General features: G+C 33.5%; 1 protein-coding gene across 1 annotated transcript in view; it reads right to left on the bottom strand.

The window, feature by feature from the left end:
* The window catches only part of ADGRL4 (adhesion G protein-coupled receptor L4), a 143,347-nt gene that overhangs the window by 5,238 nt on the left and 112,217 nt on the right, over nt 1–25,892 (bottom strand). The window contains exons 11-13 of the mRNA XM_074221830.1: nt 24,584–24,787; nt 20,809–21,029; nt 19,654–19,720 (exon numbers count right to left, since the gene is read on the bottom strand). Of these exons, the coding sequence (XP_074077931.1) occupies nt 19,654–19,720; nt 20,809–21,029; nt 24,584–24,787 (492 nt within the window). The remainder of the gene's footprint in view (nt 1–19,653; nt 19,721–20,808; nt 21,030–24,583; nt 24,788–25,892) is intronic.

Here is a 25,892-nt window from a genome sequence, read left to right as displayed (position 1 = left end):
TTTAATTTTTTGAAAATTTTATGGATAAAATGCTAATGATCGGCTAACTTCCAAAGTACTCATAATAGAGAATTTGTTAAGCTTCTGTTGTCTTTGTGTCTTGAACTAACATTAATTGGAAATCTCTCTTTTATGATCTATTTTATGGGTTGTTTGAAATTTTAGAAATTACTATGCATGCTACAACTTCCACCAAAGAGCAGGTCCAGTATTTGCTAAAATATAACAGTATAAGAATAAATAAAAGGAGCTAAAGAATTTTTTGCTATAGCTTCTCTATGGAGTTGCTCTTTCGAAGCCAAATCTAAGGGGTATAATATAAGATGAGAGCTAGGCTCTTGTATATTGGAAAATGTCCATTAATTCTAATTACTTCATTAATTAATTCTAATGGGAATAATGCTTCACTATCAAGAGGAGAAAGGACCTTTCACAATTGCAGAAGGGAGATAAAATTGATTTAAATAAATTTAGGTGACAATATTTGAGTAGTCATCATTCAGGTAACTATTATGATAAATAAGTAATATTTTTATGTAATAATTTCCAGTGTCATAAGAAACCTGACTTTTCAGGTACTCTTAATCTTTCTTGTGCCATGGGCCCCTTCTCAAAATAATGCTGCCTATATCCATGATCAAAGCAAAGCTAAATTTCACTTAGAAGTTTGTGAAATTGAAGATGTTATTTTTTTCACCAAATTCAGTATCCCCAAAATGTCAAAACCCCAGGACCACAAATTGATTCTAGGTTTCATAATTCTAAAAGCTAATCATTTCTTTCTAGCATTATCAATTAAGACTGCATAGATATTGTATGAGGCAAAATGCTAAAAAAATCCCATGAAATATGCTAGAAGTTACTTTTTTAGGTCCTGAAAATATTTGTAAGACATTCTAAACTACATTGGTTATCTTGGTAAAAACAGGAGTTAGAAAATATGAAAATGTTCAAAACAGTTCCAAAGACCCACACATTTTGTAATTTACAGTATGTTCTAGCAATACTTCTCAAGTTTTGCTTCCAATATAGCTAGCTATAGGTTGGGGTGAGGAGAGAAAACTGTTGCTTACACCAGTATGGGTTCTGTGGAGTGCTCACTTGTTTGGGCTTTGTAGTCTTGTGCCATATGCTGAAATCAGGGAACAGGGAAATGCAATGCTCCCAAGGGACAGCTCAGGCCTGGAAACTACATTTTCCAATTCAGAATGGAAAACTGTTCATGTGTTCATAAAAACCAGGTGCTGCTGGGCAATGGCAAACTAATTTTCATTTCACAAAGGACATCCTTGGATGTTTTTCTAAATCTGCATTTGTGCCCATGTTGAGTGCTTCTCTATATTGATGATATTATTTATGATTGGGTCTAATCCAAAATTTACATTCATTTGCTTCTTGGATTCTTCATGATATGAGTTGAAGCATATGGACTTTGTTACCTGGAGATGTTATTATGCACTTCTTAAGGATATAAATAGATTCAAGAAGGGTTTTGATAAGTTCAGGGTTAAGAAATCCACAATGACATATTAAGAGGATGTTAAAGATATTTAGGATATTTCCTTAACCTCCAGAGATCACAATGGGCAGCTCACATACTCTTACCAAAATCCCCCTTGGGCTATTTTCAGAGGGAACATTAAGTTATCCCTTGAGATCCATCATGAGACCAAGCTGCTTGACATATTTATCAATGACTTGGTGAAGGGAACAGATGGCATTTTTTACCAATGATTTGTTAAAGCATGGATGACATCCTTATTGAAGTTGAATATGACAGAAATCTAAAATAGAGGTAGGAGCTAAGCTAAAAAGTTCTTGAAAGGCTAGAGTGTCGGACTTAAAGCAAATGACATAATTTAATATGGATTAATTTAAAGTCTTGAATCTGGGTACAAGAATTATCTTCATGAATCCAAGATTGGGGAGGCTTCTTTAGAGGGAAGTTTGTCCAGAAAAAAAAAACATATTTGGGGTTTTAGTTATTTGCAAAATCAATAATTTAAATGTGAAATGATCCTGTAAAAATGAATGTGACCTTAGACTACATTAAGAGATATGCAGGAGGGGTGGCTAGGTGGCGCAGTGGATAAAGCACCAGCCCTGGAGTCAGGAGTACCTGGGTTCAAATCTGGTCTCAGACACTTAATAATTACCTAGCTGTGTGGCCTTGGTCAAGCCACTTAACTCCATTTGCCTTGCAAAAACCAAAAAGAGAGAGAGAGAGAGAGAGAGAGAGAGAGATACAGGTACCAGAGATAAAGAAATAATAGTCTTTTGCACTCTGTCTGATCAGACTAAATCCAGATCAGGAGTATTGATCCTTATTTTATGTCAAGGATCCCTTTGGCAGTCTGGAGAAATTTATGGACCACTTTTTTTAGCATATTTTTAAAAAATGCATTAAATAAAAAAAAGGAATGTAAAGGGAATTAGTTACCAAAATATGTTTTAAAAAATCTTGACTCTAGATTCAAAATCACTGTTAAATAGAGAAATGTAGACTAAAATAACAATGAGATACTGCTTCATACCTGTCGGATTGATTAATATGACAGTAAAGGAAAATGATAAATGGTGGATAAGATATGGGAAAATTGGAATACTAATACACTGCTAGTGGAGTTATGAACTGATCCAACCATTCTGGAAAGCAATTTGAAACTACACTTAAAGGGGTCTAAAATTACCCTTTGATCCACAATTAGATATGAATCTCAAAGAGATTTTTAAAAAGGGAAAAGGATCCACATATGCAAAAAATATTCATAGTAATTTTTTTGTGATAGCAAAGAAATGGAAATTAAGGGGATTTCCATTGATTAGGGAATGGCCAAACAATTTGTGGTATATAATTGTAAAGCAATAATGTTGTGCTATAAGAAATGATGAACAGATGAATTTTAGAAAAACTTGGAAAGACTGAAATGAAATGATGCTGAGTGAAGTGAGCAGAGATAGAAGAACATTGTGCAATGGGCAGCTATGATAGACTTAGTTCTTCTCAGCAATACAATGATCCTAGGGAAGTCCAAAAAACTCATTATGAAAAATGTTATCCATATTCAGAAAAAGAACTATGGAGTATGAATTCAGATCAAAGCATTCTATTTTCATTTCTTTTGTTTCTCTTTCTCATGGTTTTTCTTTTTTCTTCTGATTCTTCTTTCACATGACTAATGTTAAAATATGTTTAACATGATTATACATGAATAATTCAAATCAGATTCCTGTCTTGATGAGGGGGAGAGGAAGGAAGGAGAAAAATTTGAAACTCAAAATATTATAAAAATGAATGTTGAAAACTAATTTTATATATAATTGGAAAAATAAAATATGATTAAATGGAAAAAATAAAATGGTAATAAAAAAATCATAGACCCTTGGTTAAGAACCCCTGATCTGGAGTATTGTTTTCACTTCAGAACTCTATATTTTAGAGGCATTAATAAATTGAAAAATTTTTAAGTGAGGTCAACCAGAAGGGACTTTGTGTCCATATCTGATAAGAATTGGTTGGTTAATAGAACTAGGGATGTTTAGCCAGGAGAATTCATGGGAAACCTGGGAACAATCTTGAAGTACTTGAAAGTCTGTCATGTGAAAGAGTGATTAGATTTGTAATTGCTTGACTCTAAAGGTCATAAATAGGTATAATGGCTTCAGAGAGACAGATTCAGGCTTGACTTCAGGGAAAACAAATTCTAACAACCAGAATCACCCAAAAATGTATTAGGCTGGCTCAAGAAGGAGTGAGTTCCTCCCCTCAATGGAGGTATTCAGGTGAAGATGTATGATCACTTGGGCATTCTATTAGAAATTCTTTCACAGAAACAGGTTAGACTGGTATGCAGCAAAAATCCAGATCAACTTAGAAATCCTGTGATTTGATTCTGTAATGTGCCATTTCTTATGTTCTTGTGGTCATTGATTGACTTCTGGAATGAAAAGAATAAAAGTGTCTTCCTTTGTGTGCTGCCCAACTCTAGATGTATGATGCCACATACATTTTCCCTCCTAACCATGTTGAATATGGTGTAGATTACAGACAGTTACTGGTACTTTATTTGAGCCAGTAAAATTTGTCACAGAATATCAAACCTATAGATAATCACCCACTGGGGGTGAAGATGAAGAAGAGATTTGGAAGATTAAGATAATGAAAATACAGGGGAAAGAGGAAAATAAGGTAAAGTAAACAAAAAGAATAAGAATCTACCAACAGGAAGGATAATTACATAAGTAACAGAGAATGAATGATTGTGATGAGAGGGAAAAATAATAGGTAAAATCAGATTGAGAATATCAGGAGAAAGGTAAGTTAGGCTTTGGAATTTTTGCAATATGAACTTTAGCATTAATTTTTGGTACACAGAGAAAGTCCTAAAGAGAATAAACATTAGGAGACAATTTTGATCATAATGTTCTCCTAATGAAGCAAAGCAATAGCAGTAAAAAAGTGAAACCTAATTACTAGCATTTTAACATGTATGTAATGAATATAGTTTTAAATTATGGATAATCTAAGTACTCTTACAACAACCATACAAAGTCCTCCCACTTGTGATTTCATATTCTTTTCTCTTAATGACCTGGAAGTCTTCAGGGACTTGAGGAGATTAAGTGACTACTAAGAATTTGCCTTATATCTCTAACTGAGTCTGTATTCAGTAGGGATCTATTTGTAGACTAATGAATCAATATTTCTAATAATAACTTCAATGTACAAAAGGGATACAAAAATATAATATATGTCCCTGCCTTCAAGAAACAGAAGTTGCTAGGGAGAAGACTGACATGAAACAAATATATGAAAAAGAGCTCATTTTCAGGAACATTGCTTTTGGTACTTAAAAGAGTCTGGCATGTCCAATCTTTCCTCCATGAATAGAATGTAAGTTTCTTGAAGGAAGACTATTATTGCATTATTGTCTTTAGTTCATGGGTAGCTTTAGAGATGTAAAGTAAAAATGGCACAATTTCTGCCCTTAAGAAGTTTACATACTATTAATGGGGAAAAGCAGAGACACTGAACTGGAATGTATCTGTGTTCCCCTGGAATCCTAGAAATAATAGGTAAAAGCAAAGGAAAGGTTTCCACACATTGAGTAAACCCTATGCAACAGTCATAAAGGAAGACTATACATGAGACATATCTAGGATGAGCAGGTATGATGAGTTACAATCTGCAATTTTGGAGGGATTAACAACATTGCTAAAATCATAGATTCATTTGGATTGCTGGTTTGTGAGAATTACTTCCAAATCTACTATAATTTCTTATATAAAGTGGGAACTTTAGTATACTTTTCACACTATTATGTAACATTTTATAGTATTTATTATATATATGTATATATATATGTATATATATATATATATACTACTTATGCTATAAAAAAGCTTTTAAGATTTGCAAAGTCCTTTATAAATCTTTTCATTTGATCCTCCTCACAACCCTGAGATGGATGTGCTATTATGATTATCATCCCTATTGTGTTGGTGTGAAACTGAAGCAAACAGAAGGTAAATGACTTGACTAAGGTCACACAGATAGCATGAATATGATGTTGAATTTGAACTCAGGTCTTCCTGACTACAAGCCAAAATCTATCTTGCTGCCTCCAAAATGTTTACCGTACTCTCATTATTTTTTACCCTGAATGTGGGAGGCTTTAAAATACCTAAAGATTTAAAAATGAACACTGATTCAAAATCAGTTTATTTTGCAGTTTATGCTTGCAGTTTATTTTGAAGTTTATTCTTTGACCATCAACCACTAGAGCCCATAAAGCTTTCTTAGGACTGAGTATGGAAAATATGTACATCAGAGGGTGAAACAGTAGAAAGAATCCCCTGGTATCCCTCACCATATCTTGCATTATAAGAATTACTGGGAATGGACACAGGGGTGACATTTACCTAGATCAAATGAACAGGTCACTTCTAAAAAAGAGAAAGTACGTTATCATTCAATATAGAAGTTTGTTGATTTTTTTTTCATTCCAACGTCAGGGTATTTAGTCATGGAATGGAATCAGTGCTCTCCTTCATGATATGTATCCCTTGCAAAAGATCTCTGAGCACCCTATGTTGCTCATCTCAGTGTATTAGATCTCTTTCAGTGCCTGTCTTTCTAGAACTGGAAAATTTAGCAAGAAGAGCTAGTGAAAAAGCAGGAAATAATTCTGATAGATTTAGATATACAAGTCCTGATTCAGTCTGAGTACTTCAAATTCAGACTTCAAAATGAATCCCCCCAAATCAGTCATTTTTCTTTTCTTAGTCTCATTCTCAATAATTGATGAAGCCATCTATATGCTGATGTCAGATCTCACCAAAAAGAATGAGAAAATTTCTCCTGCTGCTCCTTTAGATGCAAGCTTGAATTTTTTACATACATCAGATGGAATCTGGCTCCTTTGGAAATGTGTGATGTTCAGAATTGCTATATTTTCTCAACTGTTCTTATTATCTTGAAATTAACCAGTTTATGATAGTCCTGATTTTTTCAAGGGCAGAAGACATAGGTCACTGTGTCTGCCTGGCTAAGGACATTCATGGATTAGTGTTATTTTAGTTAGGGTACCATAGTGTTAAACAGTTAACAAGGCAACAGTTTAAACTTCTAATTTTTTTAAAAGTATGCCATATTAATTGCACAGAATTGCTCACAAGCTGGCAATCAAACCGTCTCAGTTTTGTCTCCTGTATGATTTTTTCTTATTATTTCCTCCCAATTGGCAGTGCTTCTGTAAATGCAAGCACTAGTCATGTAGAGAGCACTGGCAAACTGGAGGTGGGGGGGAGAGCAGCAAGAGACGCTAAAAATTAAATTAGAATAAAGAAATGCTCAGCAGTAGTACATGTGAGATTTTGCAATTATAATTGCTCTGAAAATCTCAATTATTTAAAATATGAATACTTGATAGCTAAATATATTTAAGACCTTGTCTAAATAAGTATTAATTTTGTCATAAAATTATTCATTGCTATGAAAATTTAATAGAAAGTTTATAATTTATGCTCTAGATATAGTATATTTGGCAAGTATGTCAATGTCAACATTTCTGAACACATTCTCAAGAAGACCTTTATTCATTTATTCATTTATTTTTTTAGGTTATGCCTGTATTTTACCTTAAAACAAAAAATCCCCCTCCAAAATGCTGGCACAAATTATAATCAGCAAATACTGTCATCAAGGAAAATTAAAACCACTCTCAAAAGAAATCCAAACACTTTTAATCCATATGGAAAGCTTCCATTCATGAGAACATTTCAACAAGCATTATTAGTGACCTACCATCGGCAGAATACTGTGCCAAGTGTCTGAAGGTCGTATAAAGTTTGATCAAAAGACATTCCCCTCCTCACAAGTATAACTCATGTACCATTCCTACAGCATCCTTTCCTTGATCCTTCCTGTTAAAAGAATTCTTACCTCTTCATTGAAATTCTTTGTTTAACTTTGCCTATACTTTCTATTTATCTCTGTGTATACATACATTTGTGTGTGCTTATGTGCATGTTTATATAAATTATATGAATTTTATATAATATATATATATATATATTATTTATTCATGCAGTAGAATGTAAGTTATGTGAAGGCAGGAGCTATCCTATATTTTTATCTCCCTGCTTTGTTTAAGTGCATTGCACATTGTGAGGGAAGGGCAGATGGAGGAGGGATTTCATTGATGTGAGGCAGAAGATTAGCAGCAGTTCTTTGGGGCTCTGGGAGGACTGCAATGAAGATTCCCATAGCCAGAAGCACTTGAACTGGAGTAATTCTGATATAGAGGCTGGCCAGGTTTTATCTTAACCATGAGTACAGGAAATGTTGGTTAAATGTTTGCCAACCTGAATTGAACTAACCCTCACAATAGTAGACATTCAGATAAATTGATTTGATACTACTGATATCAAAAGAGTGAGGCAAGAGACAGACTTTCATCAAAGAAGACAAGATTTTTACTATTGCTATAAGGTTAAAGGTATGCAGGCAGGAGGGATAAAATCCTGGGTCTTTATACTCTTTGAGGAAAATACACCCATAACTCACTCAAAATAAATATGCTCTGCTCTGTGACATGCTTCATATTTGACAATCTGAGGTCAGCATGAAGAGTCATTTCTTGATGGTTTGAATTTTGCTATTTGTCTTCTAATTGCAGACTAAGCATACAAATTAAAGTTAAAAATAAAAATGCAAAATTCTGAAATGGTCAATTCAAAGCCTGGAAAAAAAAAAGCCTCTAACAGGATAAATGATAAAAAATGCCGAAACAAATAAATAGCAAAAACCCATGCTAAAAAAGATTTTAAAAAGGCCATGGATTATAAGATGGCACTTTCAGATTTAACTAACCCCCTCCCCCCAAAAAACCCAACTCCTTCTTTGTTGAAACTTAAAAAGTATTTCAGAGGACTGTATGTCATAACAGGTTTTACTCTGCTTTAAAAATTTCAAGTATGGTACCAAAAACAGACAATCTCTGTTTTCCCAAGGACCAGCCTAGCTAAGTATTCAGAGGTAAGTAACAGTAGGGCTGATCACTTGGTGATGAATTCTTTGGATCTGGCAACACATAATAAAAATCACAATAACTAATAATATCTAGAAAAATTTCCACAAAATGTTCGTTCTCAGTTCTGTGGAGTTCCCCTTTGTTTCTTTAGTGAAAATGGCAGAATGCTATTAGCCCAGTTTGGTCATACTTGGAAGAATTCCCCCCCCCCCCAATTCCCTGATTACACAAGATCATAATATCAATAAATATTCATTAAACAAAAGAATTGTTAGTTCATTTCAGGGGAGAGAAAAAGTTTAAATAAAGCATGATTCTTTCCCTTATATAGGCTACATTCTAGGTATTAGATATGATATATATATATACATATATATATATATATGAAGATAATTTAAGTTTGGGAAATGCTAAACTGAGTCAAATCCACTATATAACCCTTTATGATCTGAGACAATGTCATGGAAGAACATTGTATGGAAGAGTATAGTTGCCTTCCTATAGGTTCATTTAAAGAAAATTAGAAATAGACCACTAAACATTTTAATTTCCCTTAATAACTCATCATGGATAATTAATTTTTATAGTCATTAACTTTTGTAAACCTTTTGGAACCTAAGTCTATTTTCAGTTTTTCTATTTTTTTTCTTTTTAAAAGGGAGGAATATTTTATTAGGGACAGAGGATTGTTAGAGTATATTATAAAGATGATTATTTTATAGATTTATTTAAAGATTACTATATTATAATGAAAGGTATATACCCAAAGATGTGATCTTTACTTTAGAGATAACATTTATACTGTGTAAGGAAATTGTTAAAGTCACAGGTCTTATTTACCTATATCATAGGTTACCTAAAAATACTTAAAATTCAACACAACTTACATATTTCATTGAGAGGTTATTTATCATCAATGAAAGGCATTAATCCACAGCAGAATTTCTCACTTAGAAAGATATTCCCATAGGTTATATCTACAACTGACATTTTTAAAAATAGCTAATCTCCTAATTTTTGTATATAATCTCCAGCATTAAACTATTGCTCAGTCCTTATAACTTTGTGAGATTTAATATATATATGTATATATATATATATATATATATATATATATATATAGAGAGAGAGAGAGAGAGAGAGAGAGAGAGAGAGGGAGAGAGAGAGAGAGAAAGAGAAATACTGGCAATTTAAAAGTAGCTTTTTAAATTCAACTCAAGAAGTAGCTGAAAAAGAATCAGCTAATAATGAGTATAAATGAGGGATGTTGAGATCTAATGGGCACATGAGAAATGTCATGGATTCATTTTTAAAAGCATTTTTTCATTGCAGATGGAAAAAAAAGCCATAGGGAAAGAAGCAAAGGTGAAAGAGTGAACATATATTAAAAATATTCTTTGCAAAAGTCATTTTTTTATTTGGCAGTGGATAGTGACAAGATAAAAACAATGAAAAATATTGATAAATGGAAGAAATATGATCAAGACCTGGTTTTGTGCCTGAATTATACTAAAGGACAATCATAACTGAAGAAAAATTTAATTATCAAAATTTAAGGCATCCAAACTGAACTGAAAAGATGGTGGAGGAAAATAATGAATAATTTTTAAACAGAATTTGAGACAACCTAAACCAAATGGCATAAACAGAGAGGCTTATCATTTTGCATTGTTTAATGAAGACAACTTTGCAATATGAAGAGTTATGATCAAGCATTTTGTTACAAAATTAGAAGAAATGATGCAAATAATATTCAGAATAAAAGTAAATACCAAACATTATATATTTTTCTAAATTTTAAAAATGTTTTCATATTTATAGTCTTATTTTTATCATTATAATAATCAAAGGAATTAGACAGAGTAAGTCTTGTTATTACCATTTTACAGATGAAGAATCAAAGACAGATTAGGGAAGTTACTTCCTTAAATTCACTAAGTGACATGGTAAAATCAATAGGATTAGGGACAGGATCATTTAATTTACATTCCACTTCGGATGACTCTCCTGTCAGATATACAATGCAATAATATTTAATTAGGTCTCACTAATTAATAAAATCAATCAACAATCTCTTAGCAGGTGCCCACTAAATAATAGTCATAGGTCTAGAGTTAGAAAAATAGTTCTAATGAAAAAGCATAATCTAAGTACAATTTAAGAAGGAACCCTTCATGCATTTAGGAATTAAAAGTGCATCCTGGAAATTGATTTATAAATTCAATGTTAGTAGGACCTTAGATCTTAGTATGACCATCTATGGTCTTCGAAGGCTGACCAAACATAAGATCAGATTAGAAGATGGGAAAAGGGCAGAAACTGAGAAAAAAAGAACATTTTTTTTGTCCTGATAAAATGAAGAAATCTCTAAAAGCAAAGAAAAACCTCAGAAAGAAAGGTACAAAGTAAGAAACCTGAATTCAATAGCCTTTTGTGAAGTACCTCAAGTATATGAAACCAGTACATTTCAAGGAAAATACAAATGAAGACAGGGCCATTTCAGTCAAAGAATTTCCAAAAATGATTCTAAAGCAAAAGAGAAGTAACTCTGAACCACTGTATGTGGACAATTAGCACAACCCATAATTGGAACAGCAACATCAGGGTAGGTTGAGCTGTCTTTGGACAATAGCACAATTCTTTTAATGGTCCCAAATTCCTCTCTGAAACAAAAGATCATCTTTTTTAACACCAACATTATTCCAGTGAACTTTTATTGTGACTTGTTTTGTCATTGTAGATGGAGACAAGTGATATGGTAAGGTTAGCGAAGGGAGCAAAGGTGAATGAGTGTCCATATATCAAAAAAGCTAAGCAACCTGCCATTTAACAAAGGAGTATATGTGATAAAAGTCACGGAGTCTCCAAAGAAATGTAGTTGAGGAACATCCCATGAATAGTGGAGAGATACACAAATGGACATAAATAGATTTCAAACTATTACAAAGAATTCCATGGAAGAAGAGTGATAATGATGATAATGATTTTTAGTTAGCATTTTTATAGTACTTTAAGGCTTGCAAAGTATCATTCTTATGTTATCTCAGTCTAACTGCAACAATGACCTGGTGAGGTGCTTTTATTATCCTCATAGTACAAATGAAGAAACAGGATAAAAAATATGTTAAGTGATTTGTCCAGGATCTTATAGTTAGTAAGTGTCTGAGGTTAGATTTGAACTTATGAAGACAAATCTTTCTGATTCTAGGCCCAGCACTATGGCACCATGTAGTTGCCCAGCAGGTGTTCTACCCAGTATGAAGGAACCCTTCTAGTTCCCTTGATATTTTTAAGTCACTCTTGGAACATATAGACCATTATCCTTCAGTCTAAGCATGTGGCCAAATCTTTTTCTCTTTTGCGCATTCATTTCTCTGATGACATTATCCATTAGTTTAGAGGATTTAAAGAGCAAGAATTGAAATATAATCAAATCTTATTTTTAGTTAGCCCTTGAAGACCATGGATGGTCATACGAAGGGCCAGGGTAATACTGATTTGGAATTCTGCCTCAGGTTTCTTACTTATAAAGTGAACTGGAGAAGGAAATGGCAAACCATTTCAATATCTTTGCCAAGAGAAACCCCAAATGTGGCCACAATGAATTGGACATGTCTGAATGACTGAACAATGAAATAAAAAAAGACTAGAATAGGATGGGCAAACAAAGTTGAGAACGACCGCCACGAAAATGAGATAATTTGTGTTCATGAGTATGAGGTCACTTTTTACCTATGGGTCATCCACACATTAGATGTTGAGGAAGCTTTTTGATTGGGAAAAAAATCATGATGGCTTCGTGAAGGAGTTAGAAAGCAAGGAATATATTAAATATTGTAGAAAAATGCTGGTTAAACTAATAAAGTAGATAGAGTTACTCTGTTAGTGACAAAGAACTGTAGGGATACCAAAAAGAATTTGACAGAAAAGTCCCTTTAAAGAAATAGTTCTAGAAATACATGAAAAGGGGAATGAAATCAATCAAAACTCTCAAAAGATTGGAGAACTAAACTCATTTTCCAGCCTGAATTCTATGAGAGAAATGAAGAAAATAAAAAAGAATTTGAACAATTAGATCTTATGGAGGTCCTGTAAAAATAACTATCAATAGAAACTAAATAAGAGAACTATAATAATAAGAATAATAAGAAACTAAATAAGAGCATCTATAAATGAGCAAGTCTTACTGACCCACTCATAGGGATATTAGGGATTTTAGCAAACACTATAGTAGTTGTATGCAGGATGTTCTTGGCAAATACTTAAAAAAATCTGATTTAGAACTTGGAAGAGGGCATGGGACGCCAGACTAATTTTTCTTTCTTCAACAAGATAGGAAGGGAGATATTCTATGTAAAATAATAGACTAGACATTACTGGAGGAATATATAAGAACATCAAGAGAAATATGAAAGTGATAGGAATGATTATTGAGCTTTATTCTGCAATTGCTGTGTCTCTCTGCCCTTACCTGGGAGTTGTCTGGGGAGTTCAGCAAATAGGGTCAAGGAGGAGGAGTTATTAGCATCCAACCTAGTCCCACTCCTTATATTCTCTAAAGATATATATCTAAAAATATTTAGATAATATTGGCAATCTTTTCTATCATGTCTTGATTTATATCATTACAAAACTGATTTGCAATCATGTTCAATTACACAAAGGATTAATAGTTTAGATGTGACCTTAGATATTTACTAGCTATATGACCTTGGGCAAGTCAAAACCCTGTTTGCTCCAATTTCCTCATCTGTAAAACAAGCTGGAGAAAGAACTGGCAAACCACTTCAGTATCTTTGACAAGAAAACCACAATTGGGGTCATAGAGTCAGAAATGTTTTGCAATTATTATTTCATTTGATCCTCACAACAAAATTCTGTTATGATCCCTGTTTTACATTTGAGAAATCTTAGACAAACCAAAATTAAGTGACTTGCCCAGAGTCACATGGAAAGAAAGATTTGAGTACAGATTTGAATTCAGGTCCTACTGAGTCCAGGTCCAGGTCTCTATCAACTGTGCCGCAATGGTTTTCTCCACTTTGATACCACATTAAAGGACTATATTAATCAAGTTTTCATAACAATTTTTATCAGGTCCAATATAACAGAAGTAAAGAAACTCATAATTAGAAAGAATTTCCAAGAGCATCTCCCTTAACCTAAGAATATTAGAATCAAGATTGAATGCTAAAAGAGACCTAAGACTTCATATAGAGATCCATGCCATAGGTTTAAAGATTGTAGATTTAGAGCTGAAGGGGCCTCCAGATACCATTTAATCCAGCCTCTTCCTTTTTTTCAAATGAGGAGACTCAGGTCCAGAGTGTTTAAATATTTCATCCCTGATCACAGAAGTAGTTAAGTGGTAGGGGTGGGATTTGAATATAGGTCTTCTGGTTGTGAATCCAATTATCTCTTCATCATATGATGTTCAGGTTCAGCACAAAAATACCCTCTTATACATAATAGTGAACTATTGATGTTTTGGAGAACTAAGATATTAATTCATATTAATATAATGCTTGTAACTTGGTAAAGAGCATTATATACATTACTTCATCAGTAAATGCTATCACCATTGGCAGCAAGAAAAACTGTCCCTGAGATGGAAAATATTTTCTAAGGTTCACATAATAAATATGTAGGAATCTGAATCCATATTTTCCTAATTTGAGATCTGGCATTGGCACAGTCTCTTAGTGAGGAGCTACCTTCACCATCTGAGACTACCCATCATTTAACTTTGGGATAGTCAGCTAGGTTGTATTTTTCCCCTTTTCTATCTATCTATCTGTCCCTGTAATTTGTATACATCATTCTTTGATATGTCCTCTAATGGAAACAGATCTAATTCAACTTTCACATAGCTCTCTAAATATCTGATCTCCAGGTCCTTAAACTGAGTCTTCCAGGTTATGATTTCAAGACCCTTCATCTTATTGGTTATTTTTTTTTTCACTGAATGCTCTCTCACTTATCAATTCCTTTCTTTCAATATGGCCTTCAGGACTAAATTCAAAAAAATATGTGGGGATTGCTTTTATACCCATTGACCAATTAATTTCCACAAAGTTATTTCATTTTTATGAGGTACTATACAATGTATCCCAAAGAATTTATCGGGAACAGTGCTTCCAGTTAGAAATCACCCATGAGTTTGGAAAAAAAGCATTTAGAAACCACAAATAAATTATTTATTCTTTTCTCATTTATTCCATCTATTTTCTTCAATTCAGACAAGCTATTATTTAGGAAGGGATGAACCACTGGTGAAGAGGAGCAAATCATAAATGTCAAGGTCATTCAGTCATTGGAAAAAACATGAAAAGCAAGCATTGAGCTGCTAAAAAAAGTACAAAATGTGGGGGAAAGGTTGGAATATTGAAGAGCTCTGAATCATTGAGGTCATCACATAAAACTCCCAACAACTAAAATACTACTAAATTAAAACATATAATTAAAATGTTAAAGAGGTTAACCATAACCTTTAAGAATTTACAGTAGGTAGCATTTCTAATTCAATTTTAATATGGCCATCAAAGTACTACATTATATACAAATTATGATCTAAATTATTTTTTATTTCTATGTGATTTTTTGAAAATTGCAAGAATGAATACAATATTGTTTAGGAAATTCAGTGAGTAATATTTCCAAGTGTGGCATGGTATAATAGAAAGAGCTCATGATTTGGAGTTAAAAGAAGTGAACATGATGCTAACTTTGCTAGTCACTATCTGTCTGATTTTGGGCAAATCACTCCACACACATGGTTTCTTTCTTTCCTTTCCTTTTTTTTTTTGCAGGGCAATGGAGTTAAGTGACTTGCCCTAGGTCACACAGGTAATTATTAAGTAACTGAGGTCAAATTTGAACTCAGGTCCTCCTGACTTGAGGGCCAGTGCTTTATCTACTGTACCACCTAGCTGCCCCTCAGTGCACAGTTTATGAATTGAAAAATGAGAAGTTTGGATAAGATGACTACTAAGATCCCTTAGCTCCTGTCTCTTCTTTTTCCATCTTGAAAGGTTTCTGCTCTAATTAGTTTATTTAAACAATCCTACAAATTATCTGGTGATGTTATAAGGCTGAGAGTCATGGAAGACTACAGTCTCTGAAGAATTAATGTTGAGGCCAACCCAAAAGTAATAAGGAGCTAACAGTGGCCAAAGTAGGCTACAATACATTATAAACAAGGACATAAGCTAAAGTCACCAGGGATGGACAGGCACATTGAGACCAAGATATAGATCACTGGAGAGAAACTACAGATACATTGGTGTATTTGAGAATGACAAAGCAACTGCTGACATTTCCAGGGCTTTATGGCTGTAAATTACTTAGTCTCAACATGTGCAGAATGTAAAAAGGAATGAAAAAAAATCCAAACTTGGTGAGAAATATATAAAGAACTGCAAGATCAAGAGTTACAAAAGGGATAAGAATGATCACACAGACAACTACTTGATTGCACTCCAAGGAATGCTTATTTTTTTTTTAAAGTAGTCTTTTTTTGGCCAACACTTAATTAATATTTGTCTTAGTCAAACAAATGCAATTCTTAAATGCTGAAAGCATCTATGAGAAACTTCAGTTTCTTTTTAAAAATTAAATTATTTTCACAAATTGTTTTTTCACACTTCTATACTTTGATCTAATCGGCAGTATAGTTGAAATTGTTTCAGTAATAAAGATTAGAAATATGAGAAGGAAGAAATAAATTGCGTAAATTATCTTCAGTTTGCAGCTTGCTTTACAAAGGTTTACAAAACGCTTTCTTGTACTACTTCATCTTTTAAATACATGACCTGCTTCTTTTCATGTTTGGTTGCAATCTTAAAATGACAGAAGGCATCATTCTCAGATAGGATCAACTGGGCCACTGGTTTACACTTCAGAATTAAGAGAGATCCTTCATATTAATGAGCAAACACCTCAGGAAGCAAGGTTACCACTCAAGAAATCAAAGGAGAATGAGGCTTAGACTCCAGATGGGAAACATAGGAGTAGTTGGAGTTTCATTACTGAAGTGGATTCAAAGAAGACTGAATATTTGGGGGGAGTGATTGGGGAGGAAGGAAAGAGTTTGAGGTCCAGAGGCCATCAGCACAAATTAGCTTTGTTCTTCATCATTCCACTGAATGTCTCAAAGACATTTTACTTTTTAATCCCAAAACACAAATATCACAGAGATTCATTCATAAGAGCCAAGTAAGTATCAGTTACAAAGCTTGTTTCTTCCTCTTTGGAGGCGATGAAAACTCTCTATGGAAAAATGATGGCAGTCATTTGATAGAGAATTCAGTAGCAATGTAGTAGTTCCTTTACATGTAATCAGTAAATGTTATGAAGTCCATGACATATCTCCCTTATGTTGGGAACAAAAGACAAATTTGAACAATGCCTGCAATGACTGATTTATACGTAAAATTACATGGACTGTTATGGATCATTAGGGAATGGAAGCATTACTTTTAAGAGACCCCACCTTTTTTCTCTCACAACTTTATATTAAGCTCTGAAATAATGATACTGGTAGACAGTTTTAAGGTACACTCAGCTTCTTCAAAAAGCCCCCAAAGCCAAAAAACCCAGTAACACACCAAAATGCTTTCAGGAATTAAAAAGAAGTAGAACTGGAATGAGACATAAAAAGGGGAATGAGCAAGAAAAAAAAAGGAAGTTTGGTCATATGGCAAGATGGGCAGTACTCCATTAATACTCTTTTAATGTTTAGAGAAATCAAGGAAAATCCACAATGTATTGGATTGATCCCCTGAGGAATACTTATGGCAGGCAAAATGGACAAGTCACAGAAGTTGGGCAGGTTAATTTTGAAAATAGTCACACCAATGAGATCATAGATTCCATCACGTATTTAAAAAATCAAACAAATGGTTCTAATACTTTAAAGATTTAGAATGCAGTTTTCAAGCATTTAAGAAAATCTTTCCATTGGTGTATTTGAAATTATATATGTTAAATATATTTAGAGATAAATGTGTAGCATGTATATATATCCAGTAATTTACATTATACATTTTACATGTTGATATTTATATTATACATATATATATATATAATATATATATGAATTAAATTACTTGATTATAGGGCTTCTTAGCAAGTCTATAGTTAGATTTCAGAGTTCTATGATTTTTAATTCTTTAATTATGAATTCAGGGAACAAAATTCTATTTCAAGAAGGGCACCATATAGGCCATCTAGGTGGTGCAGTGGATAGAGTACCAGCCCTGGAGTCAGGAGGACCTGATTTCAAATTTGGCCTCAGAAACTTAATAATTACCTAGCTGTGTGGCCTTGGGTGAGCTACTTAACCCTATTTACCTTGCAAAAACCAAAAAGAAAGAAAAAAAAAAGGGGACCATATGGGCTTCACTGGAACCAAAAAAACAATTATTCAGTCAATAAATATTCATTAAGTGCCTCTGTGTCAGTCATTGAGCTAAGAGCAAGGGATACAAAGAAAGGAAAAAGATAATCCTTAATTCTCAGGGAGTTCACAGACTGATGGAAGAGACAACCCATGAACATCTAATGCCTAAGGAAGATATATCTTAATAAATTGGAAATAATCAACAAAGGGAAGGCTTTAGAATTAATGGAATTGGGGCAAGTAAAAATATTTTCTTTTGTTGTAATCCAAACTTATTCAGGGTTTTGTCTTTGGTTTCTAGTGTTCTGATTCTGAAAGGATTAGATGATAAGCAATGTGGTGTGGTATCTGTGAGAGACTAAAAGTCTGTTTCTGACACATACTAGTTGTGTGAGTCTAGGGAAGAGAGGCTGAGTGTATTGATACGAGGATGGGGTCTAGAATGTGAACATCTGGGTTTGAGCCCCATTTCTACCACCTATTACCTAGATGACCTTGAGTTTCTCTGGTCCTCCAATCAAGATAGGTAAAATGAGATCACTGAACAAAAGGTCTATGATCAAAAATAATTTAACATCTCAAAAGCCCAGCAAATCTCTAAGACTATTGATTACAGAAGACTTCCAAATTTTCAGTGGTGAGGGGGATTTTCACATCAAGATTCCTCCAAACTGGAAATCACTGGTCTGAACAATTGCCTCTCCCAATTCTCTTTTCTCCTATTTGGCCCAAATGTTAGACAGAACTTCTGTTTACATAGCTACATTTGAAAAGTGATATTTACTGCATTTTAAAATATAATTTTGTAATTATAAAGCATTTAACTAACCATCTTATTTCTTATCCATATCTCCTTCCTCCCCAAATGGAAAAATATAGGTGTAGAAGGAGTGAGAAAAGATTGCGATGATAGCCATCACTCTGAAAGACATGGACCAAAGTTTCCCAAAGGTGTTCCCACTGTGCCATCACTGATGATCCTGCCATTTTCTAATCATTGCTAGACATCCCACATTCATTGACAGACTATTATAGTCAGAATGGATGCTGAAAACTTCTAGCACTTAGAAATGCTCTTGAGACACATAAAATGTCTTTATTTAGAATGGAACACGTAATACCTGCCAAATTTGCAGGTTGGAAACCACTTCCAATAAGAATTAAAAGGCCCTTTTTCTAGCTGAAATAGGCCTATCAATAGATGACTTGTGTACCCATGAGAAATAGTGGGTTCTTGTCTCTGACGTTGCAATTTAGTATAAAATAGCTTTTATGATGACAGGGTACATAGGAATGATAAAACTGTAGAGATGACAGTCTAATCTTCAGAGATGACCGATCATCAATAAAAGATTAAGCAACGTAACATCCCAAATGCCAGATTACCAGTCAGTTGGCACACTCCCTGTAGCCATTTCTTCCTGAATAATGCTGAGATACCACAGCAGGAAAATGCTTTTCCTTATAAACTAGAAATGATTCCCTCTTGTCTATTTCATTCCCCCCCAAAAGACTGAAAGAATAAAATGAAATGACCTTTGTCAAATATCTTTTTTTTCCTGACTTGAAGATTTAAAAGGTAGAAAGATAAGTAATGATCACAAATATCCTTGCTTTTCTTTTGTTTTTACACATGAATATTCTTAGAATAATGATAGCAATTCTTAAAAAGCTTATGATTATTCAAATTTTTAAAAAAAGTAAATAAAATATACATACAAGAATGATGAGGCATGCTGGCCCTATGAAGCTCCAAATAAAGTTATTTTCTGTGCTGAGCCAACATCTGAAAAGTAAAAATAAAAATAAACACATATAGATGATATAGATTAAGATACATGTGCTTCTTATTTTTATGCTTCATGACATTGAAAAATATAAATACTTGGTACTTCCAAAATACTTGATGATTCAGACAGGTAGTATGGCATAGGAAATGAAGGTCAGGATTCAAGTCATACCTCTTACAAATGTTATTTGTTTGACCCTGAACAAGTCATTTTACCTCTCAGTGGTTCAAGGAATGAACCATAAATTGCAAAGAACGTGATAAACTAATCAATTATTCAATAAACTCCAATGACTTCTTATTGCCTCCAGGAGCAAATACAAAATGCTTAGCTTGTCATTGAAGCCTAACTAGATGCCTCACTTCTCTAATCTTTTTACACATTTCTCCCAATATGTTCCCTTCCAACCAGTGACACTTACCCTCTGTATACTTATTCTAGGTACAAGATACTTTATCTCTTGGCTCTGAGCATTTCCTTTGGTTATCCCCCATGCTAGGAATGTTCACCTTCCTCTGCTCCAACTGCTGACCTTCCTGGCTTCGTTTAAATGCTAAATTCCACCTTCTCCAGGAAGCTTCCCAACACCACTTAAATTCCATGTCTTTCATCTTTTAATTATTTCCTATTTATTCTGCATATAGTTTGTTTTATATGTTTGCTTGCATGTTGTCTCCTCTGCTAAATTGCAAGCTCCTTAGGGTAGGGACTGTCTCTGTATCTTTTTGTATCTCTAGTGCTTGGTAGATAATAGATGCTTAAAAATGTCTATTGATGGATTGATTAACTGACAGAAATTCTAGGAGTTCTTAGAAGTTCTAGAGGAAATCACAGATCTAGTACTTATTCCAAGGAAACAAATGTGAATAAAATGTAACATTTATATTTACAGACATATCCAGCACACCAGTTATTTCCAATGAGGAGAAAGGGAAGGAATTTGATGGATATACCAGAACACCCCTCTAGGAATGATTTGTAAATAGGTTGAATTGAGAGCAAGGGAAGGGAAATTATCAGTCATTCTGCCCCAAAGCAAGTCTATGATTATATAAAAAGCTTCAATGAAACCACAATCACTTACACTTTTGTCGTCCCATAGTATCTATATCCTAGGGCTGCTGAAAATCCAACCACCACAGCTGGACTGAGGTAGCCAAAGATATAAAAATTCTTGTGTAAGAATCCCTTATTGTAGATAACTCCCACAACGATGAGATAGAGGTGAATGCCTTCAATGCACATCCATGCAAAGGCAGCTAGAAAGAAATAATGTAGCAATCCAGCAATGATTGAACAGAAGAGCTAGAAATCAACCAAAGAAAGGAAGACATGAACACATTTTTACTAGAATTGTTGAGTATAACTTTCCCTATTGCCTAAACTTTGCCACGTGGCAGCATGATTTTGTGAATTTAAGAGTTAGACATGCTTGTTTTATTCCAAGACTTTAAAACAAAATAAATAAATTTGGAAAAAATAATTTAACAGCTACTTAACATTATCAAATTGTTCAAAGATCAAAAGATTTGATCTTGGAAGGATTTTAAAGGAAATTCTGGTACTTCTGATCTTCAAGTTAGAAATAGGAACTGAATGGACAATTTCATTAGTCTAGAGAACTCTGAAGTAATGAAGTTTCCCTTCCTAATAGGAGTCAGCACTCATTGCACAATTTATAGTCTTAGAGAATGGTCTGAATCATTAAGAGGTTCAGAAATTTGACTAGAGTCACACGTGACACTTATGATTGATATGTTTATAACTCTTTAAGATTTTTGAAATATTTTAAATACATTTTTTCATTTGTTTCTTCAAATAACCCTACTAGAATATGGCATTATGTTCTTTACTTTAAAGATAATCCAATAAGGTTCATACCATTGAAGGTAATTACCCAGATCATATTTTTATTACTTGTCTGAGATGGGTTTTGAACCAAGGTTTTCCTAATTCCAAGTTCAGGACTCTAAGAACTATCTTAAACCATCTGGTTAAATGACATCATTTTACAAATAAGGAAACTGAGACCCAAGAAGTTAAGATGGCTTGCCCAAGGTCACATGGATTGTAGGAAAGTTCTGATATATTGGGTTGGCCATAGTCACAAACTCTCTAGGAAGGATTGTAGAGGTCAGCAAGCACAACCTCTGACCCTTATGAAACTCCTTCTATAACATCTTTCATAAGTGACCACTCAGCCTTTTCTTGAAGATTGCCAGTGGAAGAAACTCATTACCTCTTAAATTAGCACTTTCCATTTTCATAAAGTTCTGTTAGGAAATTTTGTTTGTTTGTTTGTTTATTCCCCCTTCTTCCATTGAGCTGAATTTTGCCTCTAACTTCAACTGTCATTCTCCCTCCAGGGTTAAATGGAATAATCTAATCCCACTCTCAAGTCAATTCTTCATATTCTTGAAGCAGCAATTACATATCCACTAAATCTTCTCCCCTCCAAGAAGGCCATTCCTAGTTCCTTCCCTTCTCAAATGTCACAGCACACACTCCTTTCTCATCATCTGTATTCTCAAGATATACTAGTTTGTATGTCTTCAAATGAAGTGTCCTGTTTGGAAGAAAATACTTCAAATGTAGCCTGATCAGAGGAGAGGTCAGTAAGAGTCACTTTTCTTACCAGTAAGAGATACTACTATCTCACATTGGGCTTTTAGTTACTAAAGCTCTCAGATCCTATGCCTTCTTCATTCTATATTTGTGGAACTGTTATTTTAAAGGCAAGTGAAGGAATTTACATTTATATCTCTTAAATCTGATCTCATTAGTTGTGGCCCATCATTTTAATTTGTCAAAATCTTTTTAGATTCTTTGTCATTTTGTGATCTCTCTCTTCTAGTTTTTTTGTCATTAGACAATTTGATTAATATCTTATCTATGCTTTTATCCATGACATTGATAAAAATAATGAATAGCCTAGGAGACACCATGGAAGCCCTCCATTAGGCACATCTCTTCATATTGACATTAATCCCTTAATAACTACTCTTTAGGGTCAATCTTTCGTCATGTTCCAAATCTGCCAAACTATACTTAAGTCCATAATTCTTCTGTTTGTCAACAAGAATATCATGAGAGACTTCAATGAATGCCTTACTGACGCTTCACAATTGCAGGACTAAAATTATTTTTGATCGAAGAATTAACTACGTTTTAAAATTTCCAATTAGCTGTTATTTTTTTATGTGATGTCAACATCTTCTTTTCCTCTTCCTTCTTTTACCTAATTGTAAAAATCCATTAAAACTGTCTTTTACTTTCTAATCTTCTCTCTACACTCTCTACCTTCTTGATAGAGGATGCTTAATATGGCAATGAATTTAAACCCACGTTTATATTTTTTCTTTACGTGGGTAGAAGACTAAGTCTGGAGTCAGGAAGACTCATTTTCTACTCAAATTTGGCATCAGGCACTTGCTGGCTGTGGCATCTTGGGCAAGTCACTTTTTACCTTGTTTACTTCAGTTCCTCAATTGTAAAATGAGCTGGAGAAGGAAAGGACATATCACTCCAGGATCTTTGACAAGAAAGCCTCAAATGGGGTCACAAAGAGTCTGAAACAACTGAGCAAATTAGACTTTGAATAATCATCAATGTTTTATCTGAGAAAAATTGTTTTGTTTTAGGAAAAAAAGCTCTGTATGTATATAGGTGCACATGTGTGTATATGTGTGTGTGTGCATGTGCTGAACACTATCAAAAGAGAAATTTCCTGGGATTATAGGACTAACAAATAAGAATTTTGACTTCAAATAAAAACCTTCCCAGGGCTAGCAGTCATTTAACATCTAGGTCTTGTGTTCAAATCCTAACTTTGTCATTTACCCAACTGTGTGATGCTATGAAAATCCTTTAACCTCTCTGATCCTTTCTTTCTAAAACTGTGAAATAAGTAGAGAATGATGGACTATGGGATCTTTTTAAGCTATAGAATCACCTGTGATGATAGGGTTAAAGAGAAATTAGGAAGATAAAGGCATACAATCATTCCTGAAGGATTTTCCATTCATGAGGGAAGGGTCTTATAATCCGATATGTAGAAGGACTTAGGAATTTGTCAACTCAGTCTGTTTCCCCCATGAATACCAATTTCAATAATTCCTGAATTCCAGCTAATGGTTCTGCCATGATCCAACCTTTTCCTTCCTGCTTCTGAAAGATAATGGCCTAATAGAAAAATCTATAGACCATGAGCCCCAAAACTTATATTCAATGCTGCCACATCTATATTATCCATTTTTCTATCATCTTTGTAAGTATGTATGTATCTAGCATTTATGTCTATCTAGCTCGCTACTAGTTATGTGACTGTAGCTGAGAAACTTAAGGAATTAACATCTCAGTTTCCTCAATGGTGAAATAGGGATGATAGGGCTAATCACCTTCACAGAACTATTATATGGAATGCCCTATATAAACATTAAAATGAATTTTTATATTAAAAGACAACTTCCTTGGAACTCAGTTTCCTCATCTGTAAAATAAGGTTGAACTACTTGACTTTTGAGTGACTTTGAGCTTAGCTCATGATTGTATGAACCAAGGAACTGTTTCTTTTGTATCCTGACAAAATTTAAGTTCATTTTCCAAAAATATGCAACCCTGATAGAATTTTTGAAAAAGAACTAAATATAAATGGGTTATAAATTATACTCAACATCATCAAATTTTAATCTCCTTCCATTAAATCATGATTTTTGGTGATAATTGTTCTGCTAAGGAAAGAGGCATTTGGGGAAAAATCATATTTTATGGTTGTTTCATGGGAATGGCAAATGACATCAGTGTCCCTAGCCAAAAGCTAATGGGAAGTTCAAAATACCCAGAAATTACCAAATACATACCTTATTGCTATTTGTATTAATTCCAACAAGGAAAACAAGTTCTGCCAGAAAGAGGCTGCAGCAAAGATTCTTGTGAATGGTGGTTCTTGTGCTCTGAATTTCACTAAAAAACCAGAAGGTGAAAATGCACATGGCGAGGCAAACCAAGGAAATGATTATTCCAAGTTGAGTGATCCTTGTAAGAATATTGTAATCTTTAATACCCTGAGGATGAAAAATAAGAAAACTCAAGAGACTAACTTGGTTGCTTGTCATTGGAACCTCAATCTACAATGAAGATCTTTTTTTTTTTTAACAAAGTGGTCTATGAACACTGATTTAGATGAGAAAAATTTTGGTACTTTTGAAAGGTTTTTTTGGTTATAAATTACACAGTTATAAATAAATTTAGTTATAAATTACACAGACCTTAAACTTCAGGGAAATTTGGTTTGCATTTTTTTGCTGCCTATGATGTGAATTGGTGTGATGATTTTAAGATATCTGCATCATCATTCAGGTGACACATTGGCTGGAGCACTGGTCCTGAACTTAAGAAGACCTTGGTTCAAATCCAATCTTTGCTACATCACCCTAAGATTCACTTAATTTCTCTCAACCTTATTTTTCTCATCTATAAAATAATACCACTTATCTGCCAGGGTTGCTAGAAGTATCAATTGGAATTAGTTATGTAGAGCACTATGCAAATCAAGGGCTATCTAAATGATAGCTAGTGTTTTAATAACTTTATTTCTTTTTAATTCTAAAGCAATTTATTAATAAATATCTGGAAAGTTGATAATTTAATTAGACTCAAAAATAGTACAAAACATTTTTCTTTTTTCAAATCAAGTAGTGATTAATTTAAAATATGCTGAAAAAAGTTATTAGTGATACTAAATATCCAGACTATGGAACATAATTAGTCTAGCTCAAAGACTTTGAAATTAATTATTTTTGGTAATTAGAGAAATATATCCTGGAAGTGTGGTTGCTCTAGCTACTTGATGTCCAGCAGAAAAGAACCTTTGAAAAATTTGCCTGCAAAAAAAATATAAAAAAAAATGTTTGCCCGCATATCAGTTTGGGAAAGATTTAGTTAGACAAATAGAGATTCTAAATTTTAACAGAAGTAGTCCTCTATTCTAATTTAGTTCATGATACAAATTGTGAAATGTAAAAAAAATTAAATTTTGATGAATATTTATCTATGAATCAGAGGGCACTATTTCAGTGCATATATATTCATATCTGCAATTACACTTGAATTTTTTGGCCACCAAAGCAACAATCTATGGGTATAGGGGAGCTTGGAGTGTAGAACACC

Source organism: Macrotis lagotis, chromosome 2, assembly GCF_037893015.1.
Source record: "Macrotis lagotis isolate mMagLag1 chromosome 2, bilby.v1.9.chrom.fasta, whole genome shotgun sequence".
In the NCBI taxonomy this organism is placed as follows: Eukaryota; Metazoa; Chordata; class Mammalia; order Peramelemorphia; family Peramelidae; genus Macrotis; species Macrotis lagotis.
The sequence above is the reverse complement of the archived record's forward strand: the minus strand, read 5'-3'. Positions and strand labels throughout refer to the sequence as shown.